Genomic DNA, 20,526 nt, shown 5'->3' on the forward strand with positions numbered 1-20,526 from the left:
TTAGCCTTTTATTTTATTTATTTAAAATGTATTTTGTTCTTAAATGTATTTATTCATTTTTTAATCTATTTAGCTTTAGTTTACTTCTATAATTGTAGTGCAATTTTTGCACTTAAACATAAAAATGACAGTTAGAAAAAAAACTGAAATAAAATTGCTTAAAATGAAAGGTTTTCATCTAATATTTATATATATTTTTTCCGGCTACATTTTTAATTCACAAAAAATATTTGCAATTGTTTACAATAACAACACCGTTCCAATGTTGTTCAAAACATTCATCAGAATTTGACAAATGACAAAAAAAGTCATACAGGTTTGGAACAACAATGATAGATTTTCATTTTTGGGTAAATGATAGGCCTACCTTTTAAGTTCAGGACCTGTTATAACATTCAGTATCTGCACTTATATTTTAGGATTGATGATTGATTGATAGGAATGCTGAATTCCTTTTCATTTTTATGTCATTAAATTAAAAATAAAACGCCAATTCTGCATCCAGCTCAATTAAAATGGAAGACATGCAATTCTGAATTCTGTCAAATCCATTTTAAATTCATAAACAGGAATTTCTCCTTTCAATTCGGAAACAGCGAGAACAAAAAGACACATGCATCTATCCAAAGGATGACTATACTCTGCTGCTTTGGACAAAACATGCCTGCTAAATGTCTAGTCGCAAATATTTGAAGGTTTTCCCAAAAGGAAATCAAACTGCACAACATTGATCTACTGTTTTCTAATAAACAAGCACTAAACGAGTCTGTCTGAATACAGTACAACACATGAACAGCAGGAGAAAGTTACACACACAGCTTCAGTTTCTCCAATCATGTAACAAGATCATTCAGACTGATGAGACATCTCAGAGAGACAGATTGTACCATTTTAAATAACTCATAACGGCAAACCAAACATGAATGGGCGCGTGGTTGTTCCCAAAGGAAAAACGAGTGTTTGTTTTCCCTTTCCATAAAACTGCTATTTTATCTGGAGCAGCAAATTGTATATTGCCGTCATTTTTCATGATTATTGTTGCTTATGCACCATTTAGATAGAGATTGCATTGCCATACTATTAAGAAAGGCCTCCTTAACACTACGGTAATGATGCAGTGGGGTTTCAAATGATGGAGAGGGTCACTTTGCCACGCTGCAAGGCTCCACTGCATGCCAATCAGGCCGAAAGACGAAAATTAATAGCATCTGGTTACTGCTTGTTTATTCAAGAGTATAATTAACTGCCAGCTATTACTGTTCTGGAGACAGTTTCGTTTCTAACTCGTGATAAGGGGCACATTTCAAATGCAAGAAAGTGTAGATCGTGTCAAAGGCTGATTTGCATAGAATACATTATGAATTTTCCATAATGGCGTTGAGTTGACTTTTATGTTTGGCCTTTGAGGGGGAAAAACACACGAGCATTTTTAACACAAGTACAAATGTTCTTTTTGTGTAATTAGCTGCTTTGAAGGATAAAGTAGTGTCAAACTGCGTCTACACAATACACAAATTAATTATCACTGCCGTATTTGACATAATTTTTTGATAAGAAGTACAAAGGCTGTACAAACATTCAGTAGTTAAACAGTGGAATTACAATAAAGCTAGTTACAGCGGAGTCCAGCAGTTTCATGATTTCAATGCACTTTCAGTCACAATCAACAACAGGGTGTTACACACTTGGTGAACAATGTGTTCTGATACAGATGCAAATACTACTGATATATATATATATATATATATATATATATATATATATATAAAATATTTGGTTGCATAAAGTACAATTATTTAAAGGTTATAAAGAATTTTATATATTATATTATTATATATATTTGTATGTATAAAGACAAATGAAAATCAATAGGATCCAGTCCAGTGTTTTTTTTGTATTTATAGTATTTATTCGTATTTTAATTTACATGTTTCATCCTAATGTTAGTTTGTTTTAATATTTTTGGCATGCTCTTGACATTTTTCATTTTTGTTATTTTATCTATTTTTTTATATTTATATTTAAGTTTAATTTATTTTTATTTTAGTTACTTAACTTTAGTACCCAAAAATTAGAAATGTTTCCCTGACAATTAACTGAAATAACATTTAAGTTATCAATTAACTGAATAAACTTTATAAAGCAGAAAGAAACATTAATAAGCTAAAATTCTGCATTTATTTGATATTGTTCCATTATTCTTACATTTTTATATTTTATTGACCCCAGTTTGAAAACCCCTGCTTTAATGTGCCTTAGAGTACCTTTAAATATTATAGCAATAAATGTGGTAATCATTTAGTGTTTATAATTTTATATGCCCCTCTGTTTACAAACCCCATGCAGAATCTGTAAATAAAATACATTAAAAAAATACAATAAAATAAGAAATCTGAAATGGCAATGCATTCTTGTGCATGTCTGAATTAGTATAAATTCATTAGCAGAAAATATTTTAAAACAAAATTTATTAATTAGCATAAACTCTATATAAAACAAATGAATAAAATAAATATTTATGAAATAAAAGCCCTCATTCAATAAAAGACAAATGCATGATCCTGTTAAAATCCCAATAAAGCACGTAGACTACATTCAGACAGCTGAGCACGCGCACACACACACACACACACACACAGAGGGGGATAAACACACTTGATGAGCCTGGAGGAACGATGTTAATCGCTCACATGTGTCTCTTCCTTTAATTGTATTTCCATAATTACAACATAATTAACGTGGCATGTCCGTGTCTACATGAGCAAGACACACTGCAATAATAAATCAATCAAGCAGCACGAGGTGACCATGATGTGGTTGGTTATGATGTTCTTCTGGGACGGTGCGGCGAGTCCATTACTGGACCTGTGCCTGGTAATTATGTCTCTATATCAAGGCCCACTCTTTTCCCTCTACTCTCTTTCTTTATTGATAAGCTTTTCTGTAATTGTGGTTTCCATTGGACGTGTGCTAACGGTAATGCTCTATATTATTACAGGCTTGTGTGGGAGGGAAAATGGGAATGTCAGTCATTACTGTTCGAACTATGTGATGTAAAATGAAGTGAATTATGGGTTAACAACACTAAGCAGAGAAATCCAAAGCGGTGTGAGTGTGAATACAGATTTTTAGTTCTGAAATGGCTAGTTCTTTGAGGTCACAACTGAATACTTTTTGTATCTTCTTCTACATCTTGACCTTCCTATTTCCTTGACTATTCATTTCTGTGTAAATTCGCTGAATAATGGACAACAAAACATAAGCTCAGCTCGACTTTGATGGCTCAGATTTGACAGAATGGATCGTGGGGGTTGAGGTTTTCAGACGTGTCCTTACAATGTAGCCTGATTTTTGTTTTCATGTTACTTGACCTTTCTTCTGTTGAGACAGCGATTTCCCTTCCATCTCTGTCAAAGCATGTAATTCAGTCTCACTGATGTTTTGTGTGTAGCAATGCTGGTCAGCAAACTCAGAAGAAGCTTTGTACCATAAATCAGTATGTTGCAATATGTACTTTTTTAAGATCCTTCTTTTAAATGCATCAAAGCAGACATATCATAGGGGGGGAAATCTTGCTTATTTGAAGCAAGATTTTTATAGACTATGTAGGCATTAGTTATATTCTCAATGCAACTCCCTACCCAGTCCAACCAGATCATTTACTCTACATACATTACATACAAAAACAGGTTATTTATAAACACCAAAATGTTGACATCACATTTACATATTAATAGTGATTTGTTTAGCAACTTGGCTATCCCTGATTAATAACAATGTGATTTATGCTGCAACAGAGGTAATTTATGTATAGAAATCTGAAAGGTACAGTTGCACATACAGCTGCTTTAAAGGAGTAGTTCACCCAAAATGAAAACAGTGTCATTATTTATTCATCTTCATATAAGTTCAGACCTGTATTTTGTTAATTTTTTTTTACTGGAACACATTTTTTGATTAATAATATGAGAGTGAATAAATAATGACAGAATTTTCATTTTTGGCTGTGTTATTCCTTTAGTTTTACATCACTAATTTCAACCCATAAATTCATAATTTACACCACGAGAAAATTATCTAACATTATAAGGGGACTTCAGGGAAAAACAAAACATTAAATAAAAAGCAACAAAACAAAACACATTAAATAACATGAAACAAAACAATAAAAAACATGAAACAAAAACAAAACATGAATCAAAAATAAAATAATAACAAAACATTAAACAAAAAGCAATCAGTGTATCATTCGATCATTCATTTTTTTATTTAATATTGAAAGTAGAAAAATTAGAAAACGGCTCCGAACAACGAAAATTCAGCTTAAATGTTTTTCATTCATGGGTGGAAAAATTTATAAACGGCTTGAATATTCGATTTCTACACGTGGGCGGGAATTAAACGCCCCATTTCTGCTGATTGGTCAGCAGAAGGTCAAACCGTTCCTTCATCAGTTCTTCTGCAGTATCACGCAGCAGAATAATAGTCCTCCACTGCTGCAGTTGTATGGATTCTTAACGCATTTATTGCAACTACATTTAATCTTTTTTCATCAAACAAACAGGCTAATGAATAGCTCGACACAACTCATACCGGGGCAGAGTCTAGACAGGGCTTTCTTCTGTGTAGATATAAATTCTATTCTTTGCATCAGCTGGGCATGGCAGGGTATGATATGACAGCTGTCATAGCCTTCCCTGCTCATCCAGTAAGTCTGTTTGTTTGTTTGTTTGTTTAATTAAGAAATTAATTAATTATTTTCAAAATAAATATTTTAAACACTAAGACAAAAAGGAAAGAATACTAAATTGGCTTGGGTATATATAGGCTTATGTTCACGCAAGAACTGTCCAATATTAAGCCTACTGTTAGAGTTGTATAATGTAGTTTTGTGTTTTATTAAAATTGATTATAATTGATATCTCAAAAGGATATGCACTTGTGCGCTGAGTGATGTGAGCTGCATTTTTTCATAAAATATGCATTTTTTCATCAAATATAATAACTTCCCATTTCGGTTTGTTTCTCACCAAACCCTCAGTATACCTTCAGAATGCTTGGAATATACACCACGAGATGCATAGGATTATTTTACGACAAATATGTATCTGCTTAAAAAAAAAGAAAACTAAATTCACCATTCTCTGCCATTAAATTGACAAGTGCGAGCAGGACATTTTTGTGTTAAGTAATAAGCCTTTAGACGGCGCATGCCACAAACATGAACCACAGTGAATACTTGTCTTTTAAAAGGCTTCATGTAGATCATTTTACATTGAATGCATCATATAAGTCACTTTGGAATAAATCACAGTAGGCCTATGTATCATGATAAAAAAAACTACTTTACAGTCTGGAAATACTTTAGGCTATAGCAAATTATTTCTCGGACCCCCTATTACTTTAAGAACCGCTGGTCTACACAGAAGAAAGCCCTCGGCCCCAGTACGAGTTGTGTCGAGCTATTCATTAGTCTGTTTGATGAGAAAAATATGAAATTGATCAAATGCGATGGGTTAAAAAAGGTTTTTTGAAGCTGATTCATACCGTCATATCATACCCAGCCATGCCCAGCTGATTCAAAGAATAGAATTTATATCTACACAGAAGAAAGCCCTGTCTAGACTCTGCCCTGACAAGTTGTGTCGAGCTATTCGTAAGTCTGCTTGTGTGATGAAAAAATATTAATTGTAGTACGAAGAATCCGTACAACTGCAGCTGCGAAGGACTATTATTCAGCTGCATGAAAACTGTGGAAGAACTGATGACCGCACGGTTTGATCTTTGGCTGACCAATCAGCAGAAAGGGGCGTTTAACTCCCGCCCACATGTACAAATCGAATATTCAAGCTGTTTATTCATTTTTCTATCCCTGAACGAAAAACGAAAATTTAAGTTGAATTCTCGTTTGTCGTTTTTTGGAAAAAAACAAAAAAACGAAAAAAGAGCCATTTTCTAATTTTTCTACTTTCAATATTAAATCAAAAAACGAATGATCGAATGATACACGGACTCAAAGTGTCGAATATATCCCTTGAACACAAAGCCATGTCGCACTTTTGGTAAGAAATTAAATTCAGTCAGTCAATCAGTTGCGATCAGTGAAGCGAGACGTACATCAGAAGATAATCTGGAGCCCTCGTACAGAAACACATTTCAGAATGTTTACTGGAAGCTTACCGCTTTCTCGTGAGATCTGAACGAAAGCCTCCACACCGCTCTCCCCATAATTCCCCTCAGACGCCAGCGTGGAGACATAGTTCCAGCCCATGGCGGTCACGATGTCCAGCATGGCCTGGGCCTGGTAGGAGTCAGGTGGCACAACCCGGGAGAAAAAGTCGTACCGGGTGTTATCGCTCAGCTCCGGCGCTGTGGATGCATAGCTGATCTGGGGGATCTGAAAGGAGAGAAAGAACAAACTGTTACGCAGGACAGATTTTAAAGATCACGTTTTCTAGTCCAGAGCCAAAAATATAAGGAATAGTTTACCCAAAATGTTAAATTAGCTGAAAACTGCATGTTTGAGATTAACAAATACATCATTAAAGCGTTTTAACTTTAAACCATTGCTTTGAGCTAAAATATGACTCCTCTATCCATAATATTGCTTTCTCCAGTGAAAAACTTGTCTCTCCTGAATCAGGAGAGAAATATGCACAGATTAATTACGGTTTACAAGCGGAAACAATCCAAAACAGTTTTAAACAAACATGCTGTTGGATTTTGATGCAAGAAAACAACAGACGATGGATTTTTTTCACTGGAGGAAGAGTTATTATGGATTATGGACTTGTTATTTGGCAAGAAGTAATGGTTTGAAGTTAAAACACCTTATGAATTTGTTTCATACAAACACAAGACATTCATTGATGGACTGGAGTGATGTGGATTATTGTGATGTTTTTATCAGCTGTTTGGACTGTTGTTCTGACGGCACCCATTCACTGCTGAGGATCCATTGGTGAGCAAGTGATGTAATGCTAAATTTCTCCAAATCTGCTTTGATGAAGAAACAATCTTCATCTCTTGGATGGCCTAATGGTGAGTACATTTTCAGCAAATGTTAATTTCAGAGTAAACTATTCCTTTAAAAGCCAGGGGAAAAAACTAAAAAGTTTCAGCCTCATGCAAAAGAAGCAAATATTGACTCTTTCATGAGAGTTAATCATTCAATTCTGCCTGAAGCAAGTGGAAAATGCAGAACCAATTAAAGCAAGCAAAGGTGGAGCAATACATATACAACCTCCAAAACCGCTTTAGCCCAAAGCTATTGATGTGAATGACTACCAACCCGTGAGGTGACGCTAAAGGTGAAACAAGACCAGGTAACGAAGACAAATAAGAACGTGTTATGGTAGAAAGAATGGAGGTGAAGCCTGCCAGCAGGCAAGCTGGGTAATGGCTTCTGGTGGCGATTGACGGTGTGATTGATTTCTCCTCAGCCAAAAGGCCAGGCTGTCAGCCGGAGCCCTAGAGGCTGCGCTCATCAGCATTCACCGCAACAGTGGCGCAGGAGAGAACCGGCCCGCAATACAAATGCCACTCACCAGCTGGCGAATCGGGCACCGGCGCTTTTTCACCCACAACCCCGGATCGCAGGCTTGTAAATACAAATGTCATGGATGTGTTGACATGGACGAGCATGTCTGTGAAGCAGATGCGTGCGTGTTATTCTGGGGAGTGTTATATCGAACGTGCAGCACGAATGCCAACACTAGACTTCACACCTTAAAAATAAAGCTTTTGTCTCGTGATTATCAGTGTTAAACGATAAAATAGTGTGATATTCCTTACTACTGTAGGTTAAACACCATTTCAGGTTAAATATAACCATTCACTCGCCTTAATTCTTTTCATGGTTTTCTTCCTTCGACAACATGCAAAAGAGGATATTTTAAAGAGCGTTTCAAATGATTTGTCCATTTAATGGGGTTTAAAACATTGGTCCCCAATGACTTTCACTGTACGGGGAAAAAATTATTTTTCAATATGTTTTTTTGCGACTCACTTGAAAAGAGAATTTTAGTTTGTAAAAAATATTTTTAAAGCCAGATATATGAAATAATAGTAATACAGTATATCTAAAATAAGATTAAATTAAATTAATTTTATTGAATCTACTTCTCTCTGAAGCATACTTACTCAAATAAAATAAAAGAAATAATGTAATATAAACAAAAAAATATATAAATAAAATAAATATTATCATAAAGTATTGTATAATAATGAATGAATAATAAATCTCTCTCTCAAATAGTACTTCATAAAATAAAATAAAATAAAATAAATTAATTTAATTTAATTTTAACCGGCTTTTTCAGCAAAGTTTTGATCATGTTGATAATTTAGAGGCCTTAGAAATATGAAATTTATGTTTGCTTTATAGGGTTAATATGTTAAAATAACAATTCATCACAAAAGGATCTATCCATAATGAAATATGATGCTTAATAAACCAGAAGTTCATTCACAAATGTTGTCCCACATCAAAAAGTGATTTAGACAACTTTATTGATCAAACATTACTATTTTTAACTTCATAATTCATGTAAGGGCAGTCACAAAAACACAAGCTTAACATTTCTGCTTAGAAAGTCATTCCTCATAGAGATCCATTGTAAGTGCATGACTGCAAACCCGTTTTTGTTCACTTTCACAAACGGAGGGTCTGAATGTGGTTGCGAATGCTGTCGAAAGATGTCAGATTAATTCATATGTGCTTTCTGTATGGTTTCACAACATTTCACATGTCATGACATGCTTTCACATGCAAATTTGAAGCTTAAATGCCATCTTCATCTCGAGCGATTACAGTGCGCACATGAAATTCCTATGTTTTTCTGTGCATCAGAGAAAGGCGAGATGGATGGTGCATGGAGTAACTTTTAAAACGAGGCAGCCTCTTTAAAACGGTTTAAACTCTGCCCTGAAGGTTCGCTCGGGAACATTTCATTCAGCAGCTCAAGCGAATGACAGAAACTTTAAGGAGCTCAAGAAATACAGTGTCTCTCGGTCTCTTCAGATGCTCCCTTTCAGACCTCAGCCTACAGTGTTTTGAATTTTGGTGCACGGCAAAGGTTAGACTCAGAAATTATGCATGTAGAACTTAATTTCACGCTCATGTTTCCAGTTTAATAAAATATTACAGAGCCACAAAAAGAGATGCACAGGAGACTAAAAACCTAAGACATTTGAGAGCGGCCATAAGGGAAATCAAATGCGATACTTTCCATAAAATAATATAATATCGCTGATGGGGAGAAACACATTAACCTTAATCAGCACTGCAATAATATTTCTTCATACAGTGCAATTCAGAAGAGCATAATAGTGAGCAATTTCCATTGTAAATTATATGGAGTTAAGAACCCATAACTCTTTGGATTTACTTTGGCTTAAAAAAATAAGTTTGATGCATGAACTGAAATTTTGCCATTTGTAATTTCAAAATAAAATAAAAGTCAGACTCTTTCAAACTGCCCTTTAAAAGACTTTTGAAAAGTAATTTTACAGTATTTCCTCAAATAAAATTGATTAACTATGATAAATTATTTGATTTAATAATTAATATTACATTGAATGTAATCTAACAGTAATTTCCTACAATAAAATACAGAAAATTTGTTTACTTATGATTAATTATTTGATTTAATTAACTGTACATTTGTATACCTAGTATAAATGATTATATAATTACTGAATGTAATCTAACAGCTAATTTTTTACAGATTAAAAGAGAGAGAGAGAGAGAGAGAGAGAGAGAGAGAGAGGAATTAGCTGTTAGATTACATTCAATAATTATAAAATCATTTATATACATTCAAATGTTTGGCAAGATTGAACAGCAATATTTTTAAATAGAAAAAAAAATGAATTGAATAAAATAAAAATAATAATTATTATAGATAGTAATACATTTATACACCTATAATTATATAAACGACTATATTTATCTAATGTTATCTAACAGCTAATTATTTTATTTTACACACACACACACACACACACACACACACACACACACACACTTATACCCTTTTGTATTTTAGATTTATACACATTATATATATATTATATATAATTCCCTGTACTTTTTTTTGTTTTTTCCTTCCCTATGTGACGTAGGGAAGGAAAACCTAAAGAATCTACAATATCCGACTTATCTGTACTACATTTATGAGAAAGTTTCAGAAGTTCAAGAACGCAAAGATGATTTGAAGCAATTGCAACACATGATTGCAGCATCAGCTACAACTGACGGCTGTGCAGATGGCAGGATCATTTTACTGTCTGCGTTTTTGCTTTTCCAGGCCTGCAATGAGTATGAGGGACATATCATACATTAATTCTGAGTGCTACTGTCATCTCCAGCCATCTCAAGCATCTTGTGTCTGAGAGATGTGGAATGAGCATGAAGAAACGGAAGAAAGTCTTTGGGATTTTCAAGATTTCTCAAGGGATGCAGCATGTGTTTTGAACTCCATATTAAAGTGCACTGCTGCTCCAATTGAATAGACTACATACAGACATTACTCTCAGTCTTAGAGATACCTGCAACAGGAAAAGTAACACTGAATCAAACTGAAGTTACTTCATTTTAGATTTCATTAATTAAAAAAAAAACAGTTTTGGAAACTTTACTTCCACAACTCAACTACTGCACTCCTCTTGAGATTCTTATTGTTTTTATACAATAGATAAAGTATTGATGATTGCAAATATAATCTATGTATCTAATATAGTGTTATTTTAGTATTATTTATATATTTATTCATATTATTTATATATTTTCAGATTTCACTCTAATTTTAGTTTTAGTAATTTCATTGTGTGCTTTTGTCATTTAGATTTCTTTCTTCTTCTTTTTTTAATTTTATTTAAATGATTTATTTCATACTATATTATAGTATGCCTGTTTATTAATATTTTGATTTAACCTTTAGTTTTTCATTTGAAGTTTTCAGTTTAATTTTAGTAATTGTTATTTTATTATTTTTTTTAATTCCATTTTTTTTTCCATTTCATTTTTTTTTTTAGTACTTTCAAACATTTTATTTCAGTTTATTGTTTTTTAGATGTAAGTTTTTCATCGAATACGTATAATTTATTATATTTTACTAACTCTAGCTTCACTATTACTAATTATTATGAGTTATGAGTAGCTTGCAGCGTGGGAAGCTACAAAAACACACCGATAAGTTCATGGCTCTTTGAATTATTTGCAATCTACAACCAACAAAATTGAATGATGTGCAATTTTTAAGCCACATACATGAAAATTAAAGCATTTTGTTTACCTGTCGTTATCTTTTTAATCTTTATGAAACAAAGCACACAGTCATCTTTGTTTGCTTCCATAATGGAGCTGTCAAATCGAGAAAAGCCCTCACTGCTGATAAATTACATTCAGACAATACTAATTAACCTCTCCGAAGACCTTTATTTAAAACCCTTGCTGAAAGAGAAGTGGACCCAAATTGCTGCGGAGCGAGAGATGCTTCCGCTTAATCATTCACTCTCACTTTCTCTCCTTGGCCTTTTTCGACACATACAAAAGTGCACACATGCCATAATTATGTATTCGCCATCCTCAACGGACGTTTCATATAACGGTGCAGAGCTACAAGTTGCTAACAAAGTAGCTCAGCTCAAAGAGAAGAGAATTAGCATTAGCATTAGCAGTTAAAAATCAAGTCTGTGGTTAACATTACTTGTAGAAACTTTCCCATTTTGTTCTATAACATAAATTATACACTGTTATACATCAAACCCGCATTTTGAAACTGTGTGCTTTAAAAACATAATGGTGTTAGCATGTATCATCTTGTTAGCATACTTCCTGTAGCACTATTGACCTGCGGGAGGTATTACTGCTTCATTTTTAACAGGATTTAATTAAATTACATCAGATCTGGCTGCTAAGCTGTATGTAAATATGCATCAGGTTCATGGTCTTAATGCCGTGCCGCTATGGGAGCCGCCGAGCAGGTTTTGTCTACTGAGGTGATATTTATTTAGCAACCCTGATGTCTCTCAGGTTGGCTTCATGCACGGCTACTGCTGTTTGATCTGGGGCACCTAGAGGAAGTTGTGCAAATGTCAGAGATATTTGTTTGACAGAAAGATGTCGTCATTGTGTCAGACATCGTGATGACTGAACTGATATATAGGCCTATGTGTGATCTGTAGGGATGTAACGATTCACTCAACTCACGATTCGATTCACAATTTTGTTTTTACAAAATGAGATTTAAGACAAATTATGAATTAAATGTGTCCTTTTATTATTGCTTGGACAAAATGCTGCACATTTCTTTGTGAAATTGAAATATAACTATAATAATATACTAATATAGCACTTGCATATTATTGCTCTTTTGTTGGTTTTGATTGCTTCTATTGTCCTCATTTGTAAGTCGCTTTGGACAAAAGCGTCTGCTAAATGACTAAATTTAAATATAATGTAAATGTAAATAACAAAACTAAATTGAAATTTTAAAACAAGCCCTAAATCAAATACATAAGTAACACAAATAAAAGAAATCTCTTCATATAAACAAACTAAGGCTTTGTCTGTGCTCTTTCCGTTTAAAATGAGAGGCAACCACTGCATTTTAATCATGATCCAAACAAAGACGCTGCATACATGCAACACGAGCAGTTTTTAATCTAAATTACATTATAATTTCGAAATTTGAAGCAAACACAGAATGGTTTGACTTCAGTTTTGTGAAATTATACATAAAAATATCTGCATGAAACAGAAACAGCAGACGAGCTGAATGAGACGCAGATTCACTCTCTGCCAGCAGGTGGCGCTTAAAGCGTTTCCGCAGAAAACAAAGCAGCGCTGCACTTATGAACTTTAATATGCATTATACAGAGGCAAGAGGAAAAGAAAAAATACCATCTAAACTTTTCTAAAGACAGTAAGTTCCCCCTCAGACATGCATTCATATAAACTCCTACCCCTAATTGAATTGTGATTTGTTTAGCATCTCAACCAATTTGAATCGTCACATATTTGAATATTCGTTACATCCCTAGTGATCTGCATATGTTGGTCTACCTAATTTGTCACAATGTGACATTCAAAAGCATTAATAACAGGTCACAGCCATTGTAGCAGTTAGCACATGCGGCATTGCTGCCTTCCTGGGATGTTGCGACTTGCGAGTTCTTATTTTGTTATACGTTTACAATTTCATATTTCTTTCTCTATTTTTCACTTCCCAACAAATATGGGACACTTTTTAGCATTAGTGCTAGCAACAAAATAAAGAGGATGTGCATTATGTTCAGAGTTATTTCTAACATTTAGTAGTTGCTTTAATTTTAAATTTCAGTTCATTTTAATTTAGGTTTTAGTAATTTTTCATTATGTTATTGTACTTAATTAGTTTTGTTCAGTTTGTTTTTAATATTAGTTTTTTTCAGTTTCAGTTTAAGTGATGTTATTTCTTCTACTTAAACTTATTTCTGTTAGTTGATAAAGCACCATATAATATTTGCACAATTTTATTTCAACATTACAGTAAGAAAAAAAAATCTGTAGAAATCCAGATAATGTCCTGGCAGAAAATTAACATTATTTGTTTGTGTACTTCCTTTAACCTTACAACACAATGGAATACACATTACATTACATAACAAAAAGTAAAAAAAATAAATAATTCAGGAAAGAAAGAACACTAAATTAACACACAAAAATTAACACACAAAGAACTCGTTTCACAAAAGGTTCTTTGTGGCGAAAAGAGGTTCTTCAAATTATAAAAACGTGAGAAAGAGATGATTCTTTAAAGAACCTTTAACTGAATGGTTCTTTGTGGAACCAAAAATGGTTCTTCTATGGCATCGCTGTGAAGAACCTTTTAAGCACTTTTATTTTTAAGAGTGTATGACAATAATTACCAATAACAACTATTTATAGCCCTTTTAAGCCCTTATTCCCTGCCTGGGGATAATTACATATTCATGAGCAAAAGCCAGTGGCCACTCCCACTCTCCCATAATGCACAGATAGTGCATATACAGTTAAAACAACCTTATTTTTCTGTTTGACTTTAATTAATTAACATGCTGGTAGAGCTTGAAAAAAAAATTAAAAATTATATACTGAACATTTAATCAGCAGAGATTCAGCTGAGTTAGAAAGATCATGAAGATGGATATCAAATAAAACATTATCATTTTATATTAAAGAGCATAAATGACACTTCAAATATGTGTAAAACACATTTCTGACCCCATTCATTACCAACAACTATTTTTAGCCCTTTTAAGCTCTTATTCCTTGCCTGGGGTGACTAATTACATATTCATGAGCAAAAGCCAGTGGCCACTCCCACTATGCATAATGCACAGAGAGGCCTGGAGTTTAGCTCCAAACCTAATTAAACACACCTGAACCAGCTAATCAAGGTCTTATTAGGCATGAAATAGACATTTCTAGGCAGGTGTGTTGAGGAAAGCCCTCCAGGACTAAGTTTGTTGATCTATGTCATCACTGCGAAAACCCAAGTTGGAAACTTTATTTTTAAGAGATTAATTCTTTTTTTTTAAGAGAGGAAAAAGATTTCCAAAAACTGTTTGAATAGATTTTATTTATTTGTTATTTTTTTTATAAAAAAATCCCTTAATATGGGAGCTTGTTTCCACCACTGGATAAAAATAAAAAAAAACATTAGCAACATTTATCTCACAATTCTGACATTTTTATAGTTTATATCCTATGGAAGCCCATTTCTGCCACTGAATAAAAAAATTTTAAAAAAAAAGGTAATTGTGACTTTTTATCTCAATTCTAACTTTTTTTCCCTTGCTATTGTGAGATATAAACTCGAAGTTCTAACTTTTTTCTCAGAATTGCATGTTATAAACTCACAATTGCAAAAACTAAAAAAAAAACTTAAGAGATTTAAACTTACAATTGACTTTTTTTCTCAGAATTGCGAGTTTATATCCAAGTCAGAAGATACTTACTTACAATTCTGAGAACATATCAGTCTTTTTCCCCCTCAGAATTGGACATTTTAACTAGCAATTGCAAGTTTATATCTCACAATTCGGTCAGAATTGTAAGAAAAAAAAACAAAATTGCGAGATACAAAAATTTACAGAATTGTGAGATACAGATGTTTACATCCCGCAGTTCTGACGATATAACTTACAATTGCGAGTTTATATCATGCAATTCTGACTTTAACCTTGCAATTTTCTTGCAATTTCTGACTATAAACTCGCAATTCTGAGAAAAATTTTGGTTTTTTATTTTGGTTATATCTGAGATATATATATCTCAGAATTGTGAGACATAAGCTTGCAAATGAGAAAAGGTCAGACTTGTGAGAAAATAAAAAAAAATAAAAAAAAGAAATCACAATTACTGTACATTTCTGCCATTTGTACATTAACTGACAGTCACCACTGATAAGCTACCACTAAATATTGTAGAAACTTACTTTGCTGTAAAGTTGCTTTGCAACGATTTGTATCGTGAAAAATATAAACTATATAAATAAACCTGAATTGAATTGAATTACCTTTTTATTTTTTTTATTCTGTGGCAGAAACAAACAAAAAACCTGGGGCCTCATTTATCAACAGTGCATAGACAAGGTTCTATATTTTGTCCTTATATTTACACACATTCCTGGAAGGGGTGCAACGGTTCTCGGTAAAAAATTTAACCGTACCGTTCTGCACACACGGTTTGGCATACACTAGGACCGTGCGCGGTTCAACTTAAATCTGACAATGCATCTGTAATATGGTATGTTAGAGTTCGGCTAATGCATGTTTCTGTTGATGGATACAAATTCTGGCTTCCCAATACATTACAACAAGTCTCAGAACGTGCGCAAATATTAAGCTCTCTGTGAAGTATTGTGTTTGAATGGACAAATTAACGCAAAAATTATGTCAAAATGCGTGTCTTGGTGAGTATCCTAGCAGACATAATCGGCTGAACGTACAGTATCAGTGCACTGGATCAGTTCTCTTAAAGTGACAGCACTTTCTTAATATTAATCAAACAGCAACAACACGGAAATCTCTCACTGCTCTTGATTGAATAACTTTTGTAACTTTAATAAGGATTAATCTTTAATTTATACAGTCAAATATGCAATGTTATTTTACATTTGATTCCTTTATTCACTTTCTGTACCTAAAAACGATGATACAAACTGATCCGTGAGTAAGTTGAACCGTTGCACCCCTAATATCTACTGACTCTCATTAGTGTTAGAGTGTTAGTAGACTGGTAGGGTTAGGGTTAGAATAAGTTGATATGTACTTGCAAAGCTACGTATAGTCAGTAGAATGTCTGTTGGGAGGCCATCTATATTATTTGTATCTTTTTTCACTGTTTATTTATTTGTGCGGTTGCTTGTAGTTATTTGTTCTTATTTTCTTTATTTTTATTTGACAATATCGTTTTTTCCCTAAACATAGCACATATACCGAAAGGTACCGAAACCGTGACTAAAACCGTGACACAAACCGAACCGTGAGTAAGTTGAACCATTGCACCCCTAATTCCTACATATAAGTACAAGTTGGTATATCACACACTTTGCGTGAAACTGTGCTTACACACTCATTACACACACATGTGTGCTTATGCACTGTTGATAAATGAGGGCCCTGGATTGGATGTAAAAAATGAAGATGTAAAAACAACAAAGTCAGAATTACAAAATGTAAACTCAGAATTGCACGATATAAAAATGAATGCAGGATGTAAACTCAAAATTCAGAGAAAAGTAATTAAGAATTGTTAGATATAAACTGAATTCAGAGAAGAATGTCATTATTGTGAGTTTATATCTTCAATTCTGACATTTTTCCTCATAATTGCAAGTTTATATCTCACCCTCTTATTAACACAAACCTGAAAGAATCCGCAAAGCTAGCTACACGATTAGAATAAACCATTTCATATCATATCGATCCAGACCAAATAGGATATCAAGGGACGACACTCATTCAATAACACACACTACTTATTCAATATTACAGATATCTGCAAAAAGAACATCACTACTAGATGCAGAAAAAGCACTTGAAGTCAATGTAGTACAGCAAATGAATAAAACAAACTGTACATTCACCCTAGGGCATTAGATATGACACAAACGCCACAAAATTCAAATTACAGCAAAAAGCCAAGCAATGAGGTCCACTTTTCATTGAACCCACTGCTGCTGCAAGACAAAATGATAATATTACAGGAATCCCAGCCAACAACATCCACCACAAAATCAATCACAAAATCTGCCTCTATGCTGACCATGTTCTCTTTTTCTTGCAAAATCCCAATACACCCCACCACTCCACATGGTTTGTAATCATATTAACATTTTTCCTGCATTATAGGACTACTACAAATTGGAAGTAATGCTAAATTTAGCCACTAAATGCAAGATATGATTTCTCTACATCAGCAGCACCACCACATGTCTTATGCATGTAAAGCATATCTCTTTTAATTTATCCATCTACTCCTAAAAACAACAGAAGAGGTTTTAAATGATTAGATCACTTATATCTCACTTACTGGATGCAATTAATGACAGTCCCCAGTCAACTAAACTCTATTTACATGCATTAAGCACATTATCTCTCTAACCTTCTCTCACTTAATATTAAATCAATATTGTTAAACGTTTTGGTACATGTTTAGTTGTCTCTTGTGAAAAAGAAGTACACTTTAGCATACCTTTAAAAAGAGCACTTATTATTGAAATACTACTTGAATTGTGAATTAAATATAATGCTTCCAGGCGCTTAACTGCATGTTAAATGAAAATATATTAGTTTACATTTAGATTAAATGCAATTAGCTGTGCTTAAGTAGGACTTACACACATCTTTAAAAGTAATTTCTACTCATTTTGTCTTTGAAATATGGTTAAAGAGTCCTACGGAATGTATTTTGACAAGCATTTAAGGTTGAACTGAAATATAGTTGTATGTCATTTATACTGAAACTTGTATATTATGTATTTAAATATATTCATAATTTCACATTTGTGATGAAGTTGTAATTGAACAGTTAAAATATATTAAGTGTTATAAAGAATAACGCTACAGTTAAAATGGTAATCAAGTAATGTACATGTGCGTTAGTATGTTAGTAAACAACTTTAAATCATGACAAAATATTATTAAAACGTTGATTTAAAATGTACTTTAAAGTAAAACTTCTAATTTGACATTATTAAAAAGTGTCCATTTTAAAAGTGTACTGAAGTATGCCGTAAAAGTGGCCTTTTATGTCACTGATTTAATTATTTTCATTACATTATCTGCTAGTACAGTTTTTTAAAAACAATTTTAGCTAAGATTTGTCAACGTGATTTCATGATATTTCGTATGTATTTTACGTAAAATGTGGTTCTATAAAACGTACATTTACTTACGTTTTTACAGGCACTAAAACGTACAAATACTTACGTATTTTCAGCCTCTAAACTTACAAACACTGACGTATTGATGACACCTAAAAATGTATTCTTATGAATATTGAAACCGCTGCATTAATTTTAATATCATTGTTGTTTTTAGTTGTCATATCAATTACCTTGTTTTCAATTGCATTATTAAAATTGTTTACTCGTTTACTTAATATGGAATGATAACATTTCGTTCTGTTCTGTCTGATTTCTGCTGCCAGCTCGTTTCCAAGAATAGGCCTACATAAATGTTAAACAAGACTTCACTTTAAACCCTTAAAATAAATAAAATTTCTGCAATCATTTAACCTTTACTTGTCATGTAATGTTTACTTTGTTTGCCATGGGCCACAAAAGGCGTTTTCTCCGACATGCTGTGACAATAGAACTATAAAATACACCAAAAACGCAACATAATTATGAAATGAAATGAAACAATTTTATTTGTGCGCTGTAATCGAAATCCATATGACTGCGAGGAACAGACCCAAATCCAAGCCTTTATTCGGCGATCTTCATCTCCATCCCGAGCAGCGAGTCCAGTGACCGTAAGCAGCAAAGCCCGCGGAAAGTTACAAAAAATTCCGTTAGGGATGGGCGTATCGATCCTGAAATATCGATACTGATGCGAGTATCGAAAGTATCGATACTCAAATAAAAATATCGATATTAAGGTGTTTTATTTACCATCTGATTTTGTTTATTTAACAAAAAAAATGTATGCATACAATATGCATTGAATTAGACGAATAGCCTATGTTAGTGATAGGATAGAACTGTTTTCCTGCTCATCTGAACACATGCAAATGTTGCAAGACAGAAACAATCAATCACAGAGAGCGTTCATTCACTGCTGACAGTGCATTCAAACAGGGCTGCGTTTCCCAAAAGTATCATAAGAAACCGTTGATGATTTTGGGAATGGCAGCCCTGAACAATGCTTATCAGAGGACAGAAAAACATAGCCTAATATGTGGAGTTATTTCACAATAAATAAACTGAAATTGTAGCCTACATAATTTGTGCAATTACATTTATTTAAATAGAACGTTAAAAGTTCATATTGATCATGTTCTATTCTGTAATGTTAGTATAAAGCATACACTGTCAGAATAAAAAGGTTGCATTTTATGCATGCAACAGCCTGTCACTAGCAGTCCCTTATGAAAATGAGCCATGGTTTTACTAAAGTGACCGTAGTTCAACTATAGTATTTGTAGATTTCCATAGTTACCAATACAGTAAACATATTTTAACCATATGCAAGCAAAAAATAGAACCTAATAAGTAGTAATTAAGGCGTATTGAATGTTAAAATTCGTTTCAAGTTAAGTGGATATCATTAACCATTTTACTCTTAGTAATTTAATAATTTCATAAATTTCATAATTTAAAAGTTCAGTTAAGAAGTATCGTATCGGTATCGATATCAATGATACTGGCCTTTAAAAGTATCAGTATCGTATCGAAAACAAAATAAGTGGTATCACCCATCCCTAAATTCCGTGCACACCACCACACGAAATGAGGCCTCGCGCATTCAACGCGCACTGCCGCCCACTCCGCGATTACGTAATTTTATTGTTACTAAAATGGTTATTTTCCAGCATATTTCGGTCAATTGCATTTTATATCCTTTTATATTCGCTATAAAATGGGTACACTAAAAATGACCGTGAATTTAACGGTAAAAGATTGTAAAAATGCTACAGTAAAAACCTGTTAAATGGTTAACGGTAAATTCCCCTACTATATACAGTGAAAAACTGTATTGGACATTACATATATTGGACATTAATTTTATGGTAGTATACCGTTTTTGGAAGTGAAAAAGACCGTATAATTTACAGTGATTAACCGTAAATTGACATTCCCAGAATTCCCTGCGTTACATTTCAAATTTGATGTTTTTTTGTTGAAATAACTGTTTCTTCTTAGTTTTTTCTTATCAGTTTTGTATATTAGGGTTGTGTGTTACACCTAATGTTGTTAAATGAATGTTTATTGCATTATTTCAGTTTCATGTGTGTTACCATGATGGTGTTTAGTGTTTGTGTGAATGACA

General features: G+C 33.2%; 1 protein-coding gene across 1 annotated transcript in view; it reads right to left on the reverse strand.

Annotated features, from left to right (window-relative positions):
- grm8b (glutamate receptor, metabotropic 8b) overlaps positions 1-20,526 on the reverse strand; it is a 188,026-nt gene that overhangs the window by 116,745 nt on the left and 50,755 nt on the right. Inside the window, exon 3 of the mRNA XM_016290327.1 lies at positions 6,181-6,397. Within this exon, the coding sequence (XP_016145813.1) occupies positions 6,181-6,397 (217 nt within the window). The remainder of the gene's footprint in view (positions 1-6,180; positions 6,398-20,526) is intronic.

Source organism: Sinocyclocheilus grahami, unplaced genomic scaffold (assembly GCF_001515645.1).
Source record: "Sinocyclocheilus grahami isolate Dianchi unplaced genomic scaffold, SAMN03320097.WGS_v1.1 scaffold257.1, whole genome shotgun sequence".
Lineage (NCBI taxonomy): Eukaryota > Metazoa > Chordata > Actinopteri > Cypriniformes > Cyprinidae > Sinocyclocheilus > Sinocyclocheilus grahami.